Source organism: Motacilla alba, chromosome 4, assembly GCF_015832195.1.
Source record: "Motacilla alba alba isolate MOTALB_02 chromosome 4, Motacilla_alba_V1.0_pri, whole genome shotgun sequence".
Taxonomy (NCBI): Eukaryota; Metazoa; Chordata; class Aves; order Passeriformes; family Motacillidae; genus Motacilla; species Motacilla alba.
This window is the reverse complement of record NC_052019.1, coordinates 6,109,964-6,128,186: the sequence shown is the minus strand read 5'-3', so window position 1 is coordinate 6,128,186 and position 18,223 is coordinate 6,109,964. Positions and strand designations below refer to the sequence as shown.

At 43.4% G+C, this 18,223-nt stretch overlaps 1 protein-coding gene and 1 long non-coding RNA gene across 6 annotated transcripts in view; one reads left to right on the top strand and one right to left on the bottom strand.

Moving 5' to 3' along the window:
• Positions 1-18,223, bottom strand: part of FGFRL1 (fibroblast growth factor receptor like 1) — a 163,541-nt gene that overhangs the window by 69,713 nt on the left and 75,605 nt on the right. For all 5 annotated transcript variants that reach the window (XM_038136368.1, XM_038136372.1, XM_038136369.1 and 2 more), the window contains one exon: positions 12,062-12,334. In XM_038136368.1, coding sequence (XP_037992296.1) covers positions 12,062-12,334 — 273 coding nt within the window. The remainder of the gene's footprint in view (positions 1-12,061; positions 12,335-18,223) is intronic.
• The window catches only part of LOC119700763, a 42,339-nt gene continuing 36,456 nt past the window's right edge, over positions 12,341-18,223 (top strand). The window contains exon 1 of the long non-coding RNA XR_005256874.1: positions 12,341-15,431. This is a non-coding gene — a long non-coding RNA (uncharacterized LOC119700763). The remainder of the gene's footprint in view (positions 15,432-18,223) is intronic.

The window sequence follows — 18,223 nt, the reverse complement described above, 5'->3', positions numbered from 1 at the left end:
CTGGCCCTCTCATCTCCCCTTAGCCATGGTTTAGCATTTGAGGCTGGAGAAGAAATCCCACTGCACTACAATAGCAGATTCCCCAAAACAGGCAGGGTGAAGTAAACAGTCTTGAAAATACTTTCCAAGTCCACGGGGCCATAAACAAGCAAAGCCCAAAAGCAACAGCATCCCCAAAAGTTAAACCATTATCATTGCACATCCTGCAGAGTGCTGGGGTGGCACCAGGTGTCATGTCACATCTGCAATATAAAAAAGTCAGAACTCCATATGGGAATAAGCAAACTGGTCATTTCTCCACAGGAAACAGGCTCCCTGCACCAAGTGTCATGAAAGCTGGCACAGAGCTCCAGGGAAATAGTTGTCAGTAAAATACTCTAAAAAAAATTACAGCAGAACTAACAGGAATGACATGCAGGCATCTTGTTGACTTTTATTCCTCATGTCTGTAACTATTTCTGTGGTCCACAGAATTTGAGAAAAAATTAACAGATTTGGCCCAAAACACAGAAAAGTGCTTTGTCCAAATACGAGGTGGGAAGGATCTAGTGAAACTTTTTAAAAGAGCTTCTCCTTCAGGATATGCCAAGGACATGACATGGCTTTGGAGCAACAGAGGTGCCGTCACAGGATCTGCAGTACACCCTCCCTTGCTGAAGATGCTGAAGGGTGGCAAAAATGTCACTTGCGAGCAGCCCAGTGAGCAGCTCAGCCTCCTGATATGTGTGGAGCTTTGAACGCAGGCAGGGCCAAAAATTCTGCAGAAAACTTAAGACAGGTCACACAAATGAATAGCAATAACAGCATACAAGACATAACTTGTGTATTTAAGATTCAACAGGCTAATTCATAGTTGAATATGTCCATGACACAGCTTTTGCCTAAAACAAGGATAAAATGTATCCAAATCATTCCTTAGGAAGGGACATGAGATACACACAAGCTCTGACAGTACTGAGCTCTGACAGTACTGAGGATGTTCACTGGCTAAATTCCTCTCTCATGCAATTCTACCCATCTACCCCTGAAAGATGTTGCTCTTTTGTCCATTTATCATGGCAAGGTCTCAAGGGACCGCCACGAAATTCTCCATCATTATCTAAGGATAGAGCACCCATAAAACAACACCATCTTTTTGAAGGTCACACAGGCATGTGTTTACAATGGTCTTGGTCAGAGTTTCTCAGACACCTCCCTGGAGACTCTGAAAACCATCCCAGAGGAAAAGGGGTGGTAAAGTCCCTAAAGATGAGGCCAGTGTGAGCAGGACACAGTTCCAATGCCAGGAGTATGCTCAGCACCTTGCTCACATTTCAAATCGAAGACACAGACCAGCTTCTCAAAATTCACCATCAATATTTTCACTTCCCAGAAGTGAAGGCTGCTGCATCGTCCAAACCTCCTTGAAGGAAAGGGATTAACAAAACCACACTCAAACCAAAGCAGCTCATGAGAGACCTTGGCTGACACAACCCTCTTGATGTTGCTGCCACAAATTTCTCCTGGGTTGGAGTCTCTCCTGCCAAAGAACACGCCAGGGCTACCAGGAGGAGCTGCAGTGGGCTTGCAGTTGTCAGGAGACACTGCAAACAGAGCACAAACACTGGGCTGTGCTGGGGATTGGGGAGGCGTCGTTCTTCTCCTCCATGAGATTCCTGGAATTGTTCAGCAGGGAATCCCAGCCTGCATCTGAAGTGGATCCAAGTCTCCCAGTTCCCTACCAGTGACCAAGGAGGTCTGTCACCAGTTCTCCTCTCCTGCCAGCTGCACATTCAGTAAAGGTGAGATGAAGATCCTTGTCCACTTCACTGCAAAGGTCACTGTAATTTTTTCCAGTTTGGAAAAAACCCAACACAAAACCAACATGCCAGGTCACATCCCTTCTTTTTAAGAAGAGAAGCATTCAATATTGGACTGAAGAAAACTCAATGAAGAATTTGGTGGTGATGCTTTTCCAAATCAAAATAGTTTCGCAATGGAGGATTCAATGCCAAATATTTCAAAGCCTTTTGTTGACAATCAAGCAGAAAACTGACTCAACTCAATAGTTCAAATGACTTGACAACATTTTTCAGGGAAACAATAAACTTGAAAAAAAAAAAAGCAATGAAAGTCCTATGTATAATTTCAATTGTGTGATAAACTCAGGCTTAGTGGCTTGGTTGGCATGAAGAGATCAGAAAACCATTGATATTCTGCAATTTTTGCTCTATAACCTAACAACCTTCAATGTGTCTGTAAGAACTTTATATACACACACAGGAACAAACATATCTGAAGCAAGATCAAAGAAAAGAAGAAAAGAAAAGAAGAAACACATCAACTGCCTTTGTTGCACTGGATCATTGCAATGGAAAATAAAATAATTTGTTTCCCTTTAATTTAAATGAAATATTTTCTGTACAGGCCTGTTAATAATTTAGCTTGATATTAAACAACAGCATTGTTTTCACTGTTTGTCTCCCTATTGTTCTGCCACTTGCAGTAATTTAAAACAACCCAGAGAAATCACAGACAGATGCATTGTGCAGAGGACAGATGTGCTGACCTACAGAGCACTTTAACAGCTACGCCTGCGAAGCATGTTTATGTTCTTTGCTTTTTGCTACTTATTAAAAGAAGGTTTTCTTAAAAACATTATCTCAAGAGCTGCAAAATATATCATGGGAGTAGAAAATGAAGGGATAAATACTGTGTTATCTGATTCCTTTTACTGCTTATTTCTCCCCTCTTTTCCTTGGCTTTGGTGCAAGGAACAGGTTCCATCCCGCCAGAGCAACCAGAATAAAACTGACATTTTATGAGTGGAAACAGTCCAAGGATGGTGGCTTATGCTTTTAACAGCCTGACATCTCAACCTCTGAAAGCAGCAGTGGTGCTGCTTCCAGTGGCTGCAGAACACCTTAAAAAGCAGCACAAACTGACAATGAAAATAAACTACGGTTGCCGCACTGCTGGAGTCTGGCAGCCCTTAACAAATACAGCAGCGTCTGGGTGTTAAAATACATAAATCTGTCATCATTACCAGGCTAAGGGGTCGTCATCCTATTCTCAAAATAAAAGAACTGTGCATAATCAGTAGGGCAGGGAGTTCAGAACAAAGTACGCCTTTTACAAACTCTCAACTGCTGATAGATGGATATTTGCAAGGGACTTAATGTCTTTAACAGGGTACGTTTAAGAAGGAGTGTAGGTTTCAGAACTCCTGGGATTAGTACTTTTTTTTTCCTCTTCTTTTCCAATTTTATTGCCAAGAAGTGTATAATGTAAACACTCAGGTCTTCTGACTGTGAAACACACATTATTATAAAGAAGGAACAATCAAAGCCTTCCAGCACAATGATATTATTCACGAAGGACAACACAGAATATGTTCCTCCTCTCATCGAACAAAAATAAACTGGATTTTAAAATAGGTCTGTACACTAATTTTCAGCAGTTCTGTTGATTTTTATTTTCCTTTTTTCATCTTTTTCTTAATGTGGATGCCAAAGACAGCACAGGAAAGGCAGAGAACCAGACCCTACAGGAATGTAAAAATACAGCTCCTCAGCAACCATACATTTTAACAGGCAACATACCTACATGCATGGATCAAGAGGCAGCAAGTGAGCAATTGGTGCTGTGTACGTGCACTTACACATAAAAAAGCAGTCTCCAAAAACAACATTCAGGCTACACATTATAAACTGGTCCAACTTGGCACTGCTCACTCTACAATAAATATTCTTCACTGTGCTTTAATTTACAAGTGTGCCTTTTGGGTATTTCTGAGTTAACTGATACCAAAGGGAAAATTTGGCTAAAACCCCACTATCTGTGGTATTTACTGTGCAAACTGAGGACAGCAGACTGTGTGGTGGCACAAGGGAATGGGGCACGGTGCTGTGGCACACACTTCCTTGGAGACACTGTGCCCATGAAGCTCAACTCAGCTTCTGTGGTCCTCTGAGTCCAGTGAGGCCATGCTAAATCCTTCACTCCCAGCTTTCAGCAAGAAGCAGAGGGAGGAGCTTCCAAGGAAAAACTGTCAGGAATAGGGGAGGACAGCAGTAGTAGTAGGGAAGTTAACAGACAGACACTGCTACTTTGAAAAGATAAGCCATCTTGGAAGCTTGGCAAGGTGGTAGATATCTCAAAGCTGTGGATGCCCAGACCTGCAATTAGCTTGATGGCTTCTCATTAGTTGGGGTGCTATTAATTAAAAGACTCCTAACTACTATTCTGCAATCAGAGCAAACCTTGCCTGGGAATCTAGACCACCTTTGGAAAGCCTGCCTTCCACACACATGCAGATCAGCAGCTTGGAGCAGGGACTGCCTCGGCTTTACTCAGGAACACAGCTATTTCTCAGCATTGTGGATATGCAGATGTGGACAAATCTCTGGCTGAGCACATCAGCACTGCACTGTCAACAGAGAAATTCCACCCACTGCCCATATGGAGGATTGCACCAAGACAGATCTGATTAATAAAGTCAGAGGCAAGAGATGTTTTTAGCCTCAGACAAACTGATGAGAAAAACCCAACATGAACACCACAAACTCGCTGGGATCAGAGGCTCTTTCTATTAATATAGTTTAACAGAAGGAAGCCATAAATTGCTCAGATCAAACACGGTTTTAATGTCAGCCTGCCTGGTATTGTGTGTTGCTTTCATTCCCAAACAATATTCATGCAGCAAGCAGAGCTGCAGCTTGCTATTTGCACGGGTGTAGCAGCCACTACACACTCCAAAGCATCTGCAAAGGATTGTGGGCTAAATGCATCCATATGTCCTGCATGCCTGGGATTTACACTGGCTGCAGCTCTGGTCTGCCACAGTCTGCCACAGGATGGAGTATGGGGGGAAATTATATCTCCATACATATATGTATGAATTTCATGCTTACATCCATGGAAAAAAAGTCTTTTCATTTCCTTTAAATTGTGAACAGGTGTTGTCACCTTCTTAACTTGGCTTCTATGTTACAGCTTCACGAAGGGAAAAAAGAGATCTACCCGAAACAGTGAGGCTTTTGTTAGCCAGAACATGATGTATTGATAAGCATACTGTAAAGTTTGTTATAAAATCAAATGAAACTAATAAAACCGAACAAAGATCTTGTAAAAACTGTGGACATTATACAGCATTAGCACTGAGCTACATAATAGATCTGGACTTGGAAGAAACAAAACTGCTGCCCAGTTGTGGTATTTTCCAGCCTTTTACACCCGTTCACCAAGACCATCAGTCAAACCACTCAGTGTTACATTTTTGATCAGTCATTTTTAGGACAGTTACAGCTAATACTGGCACTCACATCATCACCTCTTTATGGAGCAAGCTTTTCAAGAACAAATTCTTATGGGCTGTTGTGACATCAGTCTAGTGCAGCACTCATCAAAATGATGAAAAGTAGTGAAATTTTTTCCCTGTAGCAATGCAGCAATAGTCACACCTTTTCATTTCAGCAAATTTCTTTCTCGTCCTTTCCTGTATATATTGGAAAGGGAGTTTGTTGTACTCTGAGTTGGATCTCTCAAATGAGGAAGAAGTGAAGAACCCCTGAAACTCAGAGGGTAGGAACACTGATTGTTTTTAGATTTCTTTTCACATGCTTGTTCTGCCCCTGAGCAGCACCAAGCTTGGTCAGGGTGTGTGTCCTTATGCCTACGCTAACAAACACTGAGAAGGAAGAGCCCTTGCCTGGGTGAGGGCATCGTTAGTCAACGATGAGTCACTTCCAGTGGAAAAGAAGCTTCACTTCCAAGTGAACAGCTTTTAGCTATGAGTTTGCACCAAAACATGAAAATACTCGCAGTTCACTGACTCCTCTACTCACTGGGATCCGTTCATGCCCATTTCCAATCTCTTCCCACAGGCTGGCATGCAGGATTCCCTCACCTGGCAACACCAGTAAGGCAGCTCTTGTTGAGAACCAAACCCCTACCTACACCTCCACAGAGGGTGACACGGTGGCACCTCATCACATGTTGACAAGAAGTCCTTATGCAATCATTCCAGTGGCTGGGCCTTGGGAAGGCTCCCCTCTTCTGCCCAGCTCCCAAAGGCCCAAACCAATCTGAGCTTTAATTAGCACCACAACCATTGCTAAGCATCAGTGGCTATGGCCAGATCCTCATCTGGTGTTAATCACCCTGCGTGTGCACAGGAGGCCACCAACGTAGATCCAGCTGCTGGACTGGGGCCTTAACAAACTAAACACGAACTTTGTAACTGTTTATTGTCACAAGGAACTCTTCATTTCCATCTAACAACTGACTAATCATCATTAGCCATGATTATATGCCCTGCGATTGTGTTAATGGTCCCACGCTGGATGGACTGCCCTTTGCACTTCATGTTGAAGTAAATGAACTGAAGACATTTTGCTAACTCCATACCATGATCAGCACAGGCTACACCACCTTGTTCTCAAATGCAAAAACTGCATATTTTCTCCCTTTATTTTTGAAGTTGACTCATTTCAATTTTTGCTTAGCATTAGCAGACCCTTGGAGCACACATTGCTGACTCAGTGTTGATTCACATCTTCTTGCTGAGCACATCTCTCTCTGGTCCCCAGAGTTTCTTAAGAGGCCAAAATCCAAATATAAATGAATTTGTCATGCTTTTCCAAGATGGCTAGTGGCACCTGACTCTGGGCTAGAAATGTTTTCTCAGCTTTTGCACTGTAAATGAGTTCTGAGACATGGATTGATGACTTCATTGCAGAAGTATAATGCAAACCATGTTTTACTGTACTTGATTTTTTTTTCACACGGTATTTTCTACTACTACAAGCAGGAAAAAGAATGTAAGAATAAATATCCATTCAGACAAGGCCATGAATTTTTTCAGGATACTTATGCTGACTGTTTAAAAAAAATGGTTATTTTAATGCAAATTTTTCACACATGCCTGTTATCAGAAGAGAGCTGTCTTTGGACAAGCTGTAAAAAAGCATAAAATAGCAGTTGGCTCAGCAGGAAAAAGCTACTTTAAAGATAAATCATTTCATGTCAGGGCAGATTCTTGAAGCAATCAATTGCAATAGACAGACAGCAGACATTTAACAGCAAATTTGATTTGTCTGAAAGTGAGATGTAGCTCAAATTCTGAACAGCCCATCAGCAGTTTAGGACAACAAGCTGCGTTTTCCCTCCTGCTCTTTGCATCAAGACTTTACTACTCTACAGCCCAAATGGGGCCAGGCACCAAAGGGGAATATGAACTGGACAGATGATGGTTTCTTCAACAAAATATGCCTCAAAAAAACAAACAAACAAAAAAAAAACCAACCAAAGAACAAAATAAACAACTGCAGCAGTCAGAGTATAGGGCAAGAAAAAGAAATTCGGGAGAAGATGTTTCTTGGACTTACATGTTGATTATTTTTTGTGCTGAGATGCACCCAAGCAAGATGGGTCCTTGGCAGTTTACAAACACAAGTGAAGCAAGAAGGTGACAGTCCCAAAATCTTGTTGCTGCCTTTTTTTTATCTTTGCTACAGAAATCAGTAAGAAACATGGATGCAGATGTGAAAATACAGACAGTTTGATCTTTCATCACCTGGCTGAGCAACTGATGCAAGAAGTATTTACTGGCAGCACCTGTAGCAATAGCCCCACATGTTGTAATGCTGGCACACCTCGCAGGATTTGGCCTACAACACTTCTGCAAGTGAAAAGTCCTCTGTGTTGTGTATTAGTGAAAGAGGTCATTATGTTACTGCATAAATATTTACCTATAGTCCTTCCTACAGCTGTTCACAAACAATTTTCCCTTCAGAGAATGTCCAGACTCCTGGAACTCGGGATACTGTTTATTATTGCAGAGAGAGCAGTTATGGAGGTCCTCCAGCACTTCCATGTTAGAATACTTTGTTTTCTCAGTTATTTTTGAGTCAGGAAAAGCTCACCCATTTTGGCTAAGTTTTCCCAGGGAGGGCCTGATGGCTGGAGGGTGGCTCCATGTGTGCAAGCTCACAGTTTGGCCAAGCTGGCCACGGCTCGACAGAGGCTTCAGTTACACCACCACCTGCTATTTTTTTTCCTGCAGAACATGCCTCCCTTCAGCACACAAGGTGGACAGTTTTCAAATAGGGAGTAGTTATTCAGCACTTTCTTTCTTCCTCTTTGGCCTTAAGTTTCCTTTTAGAGCACACTGGCAAGGAATTTTTTAATTATGCAGTAAAGAAACCGCAGGTTTCAACCAACCATCTATAAATTAAATAAAGTTACTTTTCACACCTTTGGAATTAATTCAGCTGAGGAAAAAAAGATAAGATTTAATGGGCATCACTATAAATATAATTTTTAGGGTAGGTATAGCACATTTGTTTTGATGAGCCACACATAATTCTCCAAAATAAGGAACCATTGTACTTAATAACTGCAATGTAATTAAATACTGATTAAAGTTCCTCTTCCAGCATTTGTAAATCCATCTGCAGTGTAATTGGCATCCCAAATCTTGTGGTGAGCCACAAAAACTATTAAGTATAGCTAAGAGAGGAAATTGTAGTTTTGACTTATATTGGTAATCTGCTTTTACTGGCTTACATTTCATGCAGGGCTGTATTAGAGCAGGATTCCTTGGATCTCTGGGATCCAGGCCCTGCAGTCTGAGAAGATGGGGAAATAAGCAGGGCAGAAACCAATTGCTACCATCTGGGTTGGCAAAGCCTTTGTTTGAGAATGATGATCAAAACCCCAGAATAAGAGAAGATTCACTTCCAAAAGAGCAACTAGGAAGATGCAAGATTAGGAGGAAAAGACTTTAGTATGTTTTATGAAGTAGGAATAGTCTTTTAGGGAGAGATTAAAGAGGTTTAGACTCAACTCTGGGCCTCAGTTCCTATTTTACATGGTCTTGGCCTAATCACCTGGTCTCTCTTTATCTCAGTTACCTCCTGTAAAATCACTGTGATTCATCTCATCTGCACTTTCAGACTGAGTGGTTCTCCAGCCAGGCAAGCTGGAGTCCTGTCTCCAGACATGCAGAGGCACACCTAAGTCTGCTCTGCTCGTGCACTGAGCTGGCTGGTTGCAAGCGAGATCTGTCCTGAAGCCACAAAGGGACATTCAAATAGTCTTATATTTGAATGAATTATTACATCTCACAGAGTCCAGCCAGGGAGCTCATCTCTGCCACATATGCTGGATCCTCCAGTGTTGGAGGATCCACTGATCTTTTAATTCCTTTGTACAGCATCCCACATTTTTGCTGGTTCTCTGTACTATTATGGAGTACAGTGGCCAGTAAAAGTTAAGATTAGTAAGAGTTACATAGCACTGAAAGCAGGCAGAGAGGTTGGATACTGCTGAATTTAGTCACAGCTCTCTGTAGGATTTTGGTAAACTACCACCTTATCCTGCTGCAGCCTCCATGTAAATAACACAGGGGTGACAGTTCCTCACTTGCCAGCGGTGTGGCAGAGCTCAGTTAGAATTATACAGCATAACTCCAAAACCTTTCAATCAGCTACTGAATATTTTCCAGATATTATTGATTAAATTTCCAGAATGCTCTCATGCCAACATGAATTATATTCTTTTAAGTCCTAGTGTTTCATGAATCATTTAATGCAGTTCTAGATCTAATATCTTAACCACCTTGCCCATGTCTGACACCTGTGTGGTTTTACATGTTTGGTGTTAGCACTAAAGCTGGAATAAGAGGGGTTTTTCTCCTTTGAAGGAGTGGGAAAATAGAGAAGCCATATGGTTCAAAAAGCCTAATGAAGTTTTGTGCTTTCCAGAGCACAAACAAAACAGCTCCATCAATTTGATCTCCGTCATCAAAACTGACATGCAGTTGGTTTTAAAACACTGCCTCCTTCTCGAAAACCAACAAGGGATTGATTTTCTCTCAACCAAAAGTATTTTCACCAAGACGAACATGAGCATCTGGTCATTGCATTAAATGTCTGGGTCCTTTGAAAGAGTAAGTCAGTGATACCTTGTGTTTACTTGCTGAGCTTGACAGGAAAGACACAAGGGGAACATTTGTTTTCAGGGGAAACTGCTCCAGTGAAAAGCAATCGGTTTGAAACGCTACATGAACACAACTGTACCACTAGAGACAGGGGACATAAGTAATCCATCAAAAATGGTCTGAGCAACAAGAATGCACAAGGGCACACTGTGAGATGAGGAAAGAAGGTGAAAAATAGTATAAAAAGTACTGGGTTTAGCCAGTATTTACAACAAGGATGCGTGGAAATGAATGATACTTCAGCCCATATGTCTGACACAGATTTAGATTAAAGTTACCCTTTTCTTGGCACTTGAGGATCAATATTTGTTTGCATAGGGCTCAATCTTACACCCACAGAGGCCAGTGGGAGCTTGCCATTTCCTTCCATAGATGCCTGATGAGGCTCTAAATAACTAGTGTTTCTGCCCAGGGCTTTTCAGTGCCAAATATAATGAATACTATTGTTCTAAACACAATTATATTTGATAATCCAATTTCCCCGAGCAACTGAATTGGAGTTTTTGTCCCAATCTTTCCTGAATTCTAGTCCAACTTTTACCCTGTGCCTCCTTGGCTTTTTGTTTTCATTTGCTTCTGCTGTGCTACCAAGAACAGGCAGAGCCTTCTTTGACTTTGATGCCTCTACCCTGGAAAAATGGGATCTGGCTGGAGCTTTATAGAAGATAGAGAATGACACAAGAGATCGAAGACTTTGGCAACTTCCACATACTGCAAAAGCAAAAGCTGGACTGAAGCAGTCTCCTATAGCATTCATTTCTCCTCAGCCAAGAGGCTGGAGTCTGTATAGACATGACTCTGTAAGACTATTTCCACTTCACCCTGTTTGTTCAGTGTAGCACAGAGAAGTGGATGAATGTGGCTAACAAAGAGGTGAAAGGAAAACCAAATCCTCAAACTACGGAAACTAAGACAAATTTTGCAGCTCTATCCCACTGATGCTACAGGAGTCACCAAAGGGCTTCCCTCACAAAAGCATCTCTTTCCAGATAGATTTACATTCTGGTCCCTTTCTTATGCACTGTGCAGCAAAGTGCATTCTCCAAGAATTGCCCTGCTATCAGGTGATAATCCTCCATCAAGCAGCACCAAGTGTCTGCTACATGCCCTGAGCCCACAGCAGTTCCCCCTCCTGCTGCAAACAGGAAAAAGGAGAAATAGAACAAAACCAGGCCAAGAGCCAAACAGTAGGCAGCTGGAAACTGCCCTAAACTCTGTCCTCACTCCCACCATCTCAGAGACACAGAACTTTGTTGACCAGATGCTCAGGATGCTGATCAGGCAAAAGGTGAGCAAGATATCTGATCTCACCCCCTGCTTTGTAACCCTCCCCTTGGCTCCCTCAACATCCTCTAACACACTGATTTTCACCTAGCTCTTTTCCTTCTCCCAGTCTGGCACCAATGAGCACACTTCTGTGGCAGCCCTGCAGAGGATGCTCAGCCCAGCAAGTGGCCCCAAAATCTCATTGCTGGGCCAAGAAATCCTTTTGAAAATGGTCAAAAGCATTGCCAGTGAACCCATGGTCACTGACACAACATTTGAAGGTTTTTTAATCCTGCCTCCACCAAGAAGATTTCTCAGGAGCCGAGCATGCCTGGGTTACATGCCAGCTCAGAGCTTTGTTTCAACCCAGATATTATTATTTCTGAAGACTCCACGCTTTACAACAGCCCAGCACATGGATCTCCCCGCTGTGCATTTTCATGTGGGTGCTCCAACATTTGTTTTGAGAGCTATCCTGTTCCAACAGCAAACATAAAGATCAATGTGACCTCTCCTTATCGCACAGCCTTTCCTGTGTGGAATTCATTGTGATCTGGACCCCAGTGGCTATTGCATCATTTCTGTTTATGTGTAACCTTTGGCACTCTGCAATCTTATCTTCCTGCAGCCGGCTGCAGCAGAAGATGCGCAGCAGCACCGCCAGCTCTGGCAATCCTCAAACACTGGAAGGGGCCAGCTAAGAGTGAATGATTAGCAGAGCAAATCTGCAGTCACTGACAGCTACATGGAAATCAGCTCTCTCCCTCTGGCCCCAGAGCAGGTGAGGCCTGGCTTTGCCCCAGCTCTACTCACCGATGACGATGAGGGTGTAGTTCACGTTGGTGCTGCCGAAGCCGTTGGTGGCTTTGCAGATGTAGGTCCCCGCGTCTTCGCTCTCCACCTCCTTGATTTTCAGCCCTTGCTGGAGGATTCGGAACCTCGTCCAGCCGCTGTGGATGGTCCGTCCGTCTTTCATCCACATGGTGAGGGGCGGGGGGTCGCCTTCCACCGGGCACAGGAGCTTGATGGTCCTGCCCAGCCTCACGGACTGGCGGTGAATCACTTTATCGGCGATCCTTGGGGGGCCTAGGAAAGAGCAGAGACAGGAACAGCTGTTACGACTTTTGCCAGTGACACAGCACTGATTCAAAGTCGAGTCATCAATCCAACCACCCCACTGACTGCTGTACAGAATAGAAGGTGCTTACCAAAAATCAATTACAACCAAGGCTGAAAATGTCAGCAATTACAGAGGGATAAGCAAGACCTGAAGCTGTAGCCTTGCCATCAGAAGCAGCTCATGCTAACCCACCAAGAAAGCCTGGTTTTGAGGCTCTATTGCTTTCCCAAAATTTCCAGCATTTTCCTGTCACGAGAAGGAGTCCAACACACAAACTTTTCTGGTGTATTTGGTAAAGAAGCTGTAGTTGTTTTAAACTTAACACCTATCCTGAAGGTAAAATTAGTAACAGGAGTGGTACTTACAACAAAACACTGCCCCACACCCCCTAAATGGTTTAATTCTTTCATGTTGCATGTACAGTAATTCCCTTTAATAGTCACCAGATGGGCTTCATCTGAGACACATAAGCCTGCAGTTGTTGAACACAGAACATTCATTGGGTAGTGCTTCAATAAAAGACACAGCTTAGCCTGACATGTTAACATTGCTTATAGTCCAAAAGAGGATATTTTTATAAATTTCCTTAGCAACCCTGCTGGTTTGACCCACTTGACAAATATTTGCTCTTTGTAAGAGGTGATAATTTCATACAAAAGAGAGTGTCCCTGGAATGTCAGACTGAAAACACTGTTTGCCACATGATAACAGGATGCACTTGCACAGGCCAACAGTCAGAAAAAAGAAGTGATAAAGACTCCACCAGTGGGAATGCTCCCATAGCTGAATTCCAACTGAAATTCCTTCCCAAGGCTCTGAAAAGTTGAGAGTCTTTTTCCTGCATCTGCCTTTTCATTAATTGCACAAGTTCTCCACACAGATTGCAATAGCAGCGCAGAATAGCCTATTCCCAGAATAGCCTATTAATGGGTGTGATAATAAGTACCCTGCTCTTGCACAAGGACAAAATGTTTTGCTAAGGATTGCTGATGCTGAGTTGCACCCAAAACCCACAAGATGTTTGTGGGATTTGGAACTGATCCCTCATATTTCACTCCTGCTCCTAATGTTTTGCTGGATTGGACCCACAGGGGATAAACTACAGAGCTCATATTTGCACTTCCTCATGACTAATTCCTATTATTCCAAAGTCTGCTTGATTTTTCCTCAGCATGACTGAGGCAGTACACACAGTCCAGCTCCTGAATGACTCCAGAGCTGCTGTTGCAGTTACTCACGTTGAATCCCACCCATGAATTTTGCAGCTTTGCTGGTGAAAAGAAATGCTGCTCAAGCTGAGAACAGAGTGGTGAACTAGCTTGAAACTTATTAAAGAGTTTAACTAAGAGGCTGGTTAAATCAATGGGTTTTAGACACACTCAGATTCTGATGAACTCCTACTGACCCAAAGTAAGGACCTTGAGAGCACTTATTCTGAAAAAGTCAGAGATAACAAAGATAACAAAGAAGACAATGATAACACCCACCCCTTCACATCTTCTGCAGTCATCTGTGGCACAGATCTTGGAGGTGATGGTATCCTCCCATACTCCAAGGGAGCTGGCAAAACACCATGAGAAATCCTGCCTGACCAGGTGATTCTAAAAATTGCAAACTACCCTTATGTTGTTCACCTTGTGAGATTTCCAACCATCTCTGTGGATGGAGAGACAACCCCAAGACCTTTTGAATGCTGGTCTGACACAAATTGCATTGCTGAATATTTTAAAATGAAAATCCACCCATGAAGAGAGGCTGTGTGTGGTTGCTTTGATAAGGTAGAATTCACAAACACTGGGTGAGAATCTGCCCCCACATTCTGTCACATTTTCCTACATGGAGCCCTCACTCAGTGCAAAGGAGCTGAAATGCCCAGACAAGTCAACAGACTTGTTGAAATTCTGGGATGGCCCTTGGAGAGGTTCTTTCTGACTCAGAGACCTATCAAACCAAGTCAAATTTAAAGAGGAGTTTCACTGCAACCTGCTTGTGAGCCAGGACACTACTTCATGCATATTCAAATGACAAAAACAGATCTATAATTAGTGCTGGGAAAAAAAATGTTTGGTGCAGGGCAAGCAGGGACAGTGGAGAGAGAGCACCCTCCTCCCAACTTGGAAGCCTGCTGTAGGCTCCTTCAAAATCCCTTTCCTTCCGACATTCATGGTGACTCCTGATGAATTTTGAGACCTGGAGGAATCAGATAGTTTCCCAGTCACGTCATGTGCTTCTCTGGGGCAGCCTGCACAAGCAGGGCTCCTGATGGCACCAGAGTTGCCTCTGGATCAGTCACATGTTTGGGTCAGTGGTAAGCTTGGTCCTCCCAAATGCCATTTTCCTTTGACTGACCTTTCATTCTGAGGAATTGTTGGATCAGTCCCTGTCACAGGATCTATGCGCAGACCTTTATGACATTTAGAAAAGGGTCCGTTTCTTAGAGCCATTCTGCCTAAAAACATTACTGCAGCTCTTCATTAGCTCCTCCAGCAGCTTTCTCAGGAGCAGGAATAAAACCCTCCCCTCACTCTTTTTTCCTGCTGTGAATTTTGCCAGATACAGCATGCATTACTCAGTAGTGTACAGCTCTAGGACAAAGATGATAAGGCCTTGCTTCTGCTGTAAGTATTTCCATTTTATTACCCATCATCTTTGCATTAATAACTTTCTGCTCCAGCAGTACTCTCTGGAACCAGTGTTCTGATGTAAATATCAAGCACGATAGTAATTATTACAACACTGTAATTTACTACTGTGTTTACAAAGAACCACAGTATAATTCAGCACCTTCACATATGCCAGAGGCTTCAGACACCCTGGCAAGCCAATGGTAGCTGGACCTCCTGAAGCTGGGCTACAGCAGGAATAAAATATTGATATCATCACGCACGTCTGTCCCTCTTTCTCATGTACAGGCATTCATTGGGTCTTATTTCACTACATATCTGTAGAGCTCTGCCTGGGGACTGCAACAGTGACGGATGAATGCTTTTCCAGTCAAGACACACTTTGGCACATCTCACCACTCTGCACCATCAGAGGTATCAGGGGAGGCAGCAGAGAGGGGTAAGTTTGTTTTGAAAAAAGGCCCTTCTCCAATGTCCTCTGAGCAGCGGGTGCTACTGACACAGAGCTGCCTCACACACTATCTAGGCAAAAACATCTCCCCCCTCTGAATCCAGATATTAAACTGCTCAGCACTGCTCAGGTTCTCTTGGAAATTAATGTCCAAGGTTTCTCTATAGCAGTTTCATCTCCTGCTGCGTGAACAGAACAAAAAGATGCAGTAAAAACATGCTGAGCCTATCGATTTCCTGTGTGCAGCACTGCTACTGACAGGAGCTCCCCACCTTCCAGAACTGGCCCATAATATGCCAGGGGGTGGCCAGGAGAGCCGAGTGCCCAGTTAGCCCTCCCAAGGCACTGATTTGGGAGTGTCCCTGGTGTCTGACCCTGCAGGGCTGGGGCACGTGTGTGCTCACAGCTGAGCGCGGCGCTGTGGGAGCGGAGCCCAGGACACGGGCCCTGCAGGCTGGATACATATCTACAGCTGCTTAGCGAGGCAAAATCCCAGGAAAGCACCTGCTGCTTCACCTACAGCTGCCAGGGAGGTAAAAACAGGCTGAACCCTCGTTCTGACTGACTTCCCAACCCTCGCTGCTGCCAGCCTCTGTCCCGTGCTCTAAGGCAGCATTAAAAGGCAGATGAAATTACTGCTCAAGCAGCCAGTGTCACGATCTCTGCCGTCCCAGACTCCAGCTTTGTGTCATGTGTGAGCAGAAATGCTCTAATTGAGTGCAATACCCTATGCCGGCTCACTACAGCACTCCTCTTGCTGTGTTTGTGGGCAAGGCAACACCCCAAGAACTGGAGAGCAACACCGTAAGGGATCCTTCTGAAAACATTTAATTGAACCAGACTGTGAAAATAGTGACTTAGTATATTTATCAATGCAAAATTAATGCTAATAGATATCATCTCTCTGGCTATGAGGGAATGAATCCTGTCAACTGCCATGTGCCTGCACGCATGGGCCAAAGCTCCAGACTGGGCCCTTTCAAGGTGGAGCAGCAGAGAGCAAGTGCCCTCTGGCCCTGAGTGTAAATCCTGGAGGGCTCCCTACACTGTGCTCCCCCAAATTTCTTTGCCATTAGTCAGTGATTCTTGGAAACAGCAACCTTTTTTAAGTGCCGAGAATCTCCAATCTATGATGCTCCCAGACACAGCAATTACTTCCTGCAGCATTTTTTTGTGGGATATGGGAGAAGGGTGTGAAAACAAAGCCATAGGTAGATATTCCATCCAAGATTTTTAGGCATTTCTGTAGTCAGGAAGGGAGAGCTCTTGCAGTTTTCCACCAGGCAAGGACAGCTCTCTATTGCCACAGGACACTGCTGTTGAGCCCCATCACAGTGGAGAGGGCGCAGCTGGTTCTACAGCCTGTCTGAACAGAAGGAGCTCTCTCAGAAAGTTAAGCCTCACCTCAACACAAGCCCAGCGGGGGCAAGTTTTCTTAAGTCCCCCTTGTCCTCAACCCAATAATTTGAGAGACTCATTTCTTAATACTCTGGCTGAGGGAGAAGAGTGGGATTTGACATCTGTGGATGTGACTCGAGAAGAAGTGATGAGAATGCAGCTGCCTCCCCCGTGCTTCGTTGTTATTCTTTCTCCAAATACAAACTAAATATAACTTTGCCCCATAACATTCAAATAATTTTAGTTACTAGCAGGGATCATGCCTGGAGTTCCAAGGGCCAGGGTGCAATCAGGCTTAAAATATAATTTAAACAATCCAGAAGCTACATTTTCCACCAAGTTATTTTCTTGATTGTAGTTTCCCCATCTGCAAATACATATAAACACAACCAGAAAGAAACCAACAAGCTCAGCCAGATGCCAAGTTTTCTGTTCAAGATCATATAAACTCAGTCAAACATTAACAAGAAAATGCCATGATCACCTCATTTGTTTTAAATATTTCTGCTCATATACATGCAGACAAGTGTGCAGATTTATTTGCCTCATTTACGAATACAAGCAACTGGAATCTCCATTCTGTTCCATTATATAAAAGACAGACCCTACACCTGTCTTACTGAACAGCTGGGCAATTTTCAATTTATATCCACTATCCTACACCACAGAAAAGCCCCACTTGCTGCTCTGCTGCTGACACTGCTTTACTAGCATTCCTGCTCTCCTCCCCAGTGCCTTGGGAAGGGATAGTAGTTGCCATTTCTTTCTTGCCATTTCTTCTTGGGTTTTACATAACTCCAAAAGGAGTTATGTAAAACCCAAGAAAGCCTCTTTGCTTTAGCAAACAGCTATTTCCAGGAAACAGCAAAAACAACTTCTAGAAGTGTATTTAAGACGCAACAGTGGAATAGCCTGGAGCTTCCTGTCCATATTTCTCACAGACAAAAACACACACACATGTAATTATATTTTCCTGGGCTGCATTGCAAAGTTCATGCACTCGTTCAACTCATACATGTAGTAAACATGATTTACAGCTCTGTGTGAAAACCCTCTAAATATATGGTGTTTTGATAGTGACTCAAACCCAGCACTATAATTTAGTAACACCTAGCAGTGAAAGCTAAATGATTTCCCACTCCACATTCCTAACTTTCCATGAACCCCTTTTTACTGCTAACCTGGGGAGGAGATACTGCTTCTGCAATTGTTTGGACTTATCCTTGCTATTCCTACAGCTAAACTGCACACTAATATCAAGCTTCACATATGGTGAACGCACCAGCACTGACCCATGTCCTATGAGACCATTTGCCATCATACAGTTCAAAGTGAACTTTATTAACACATTAAACATAATTACAAAGAGGAAATTCCAAGGA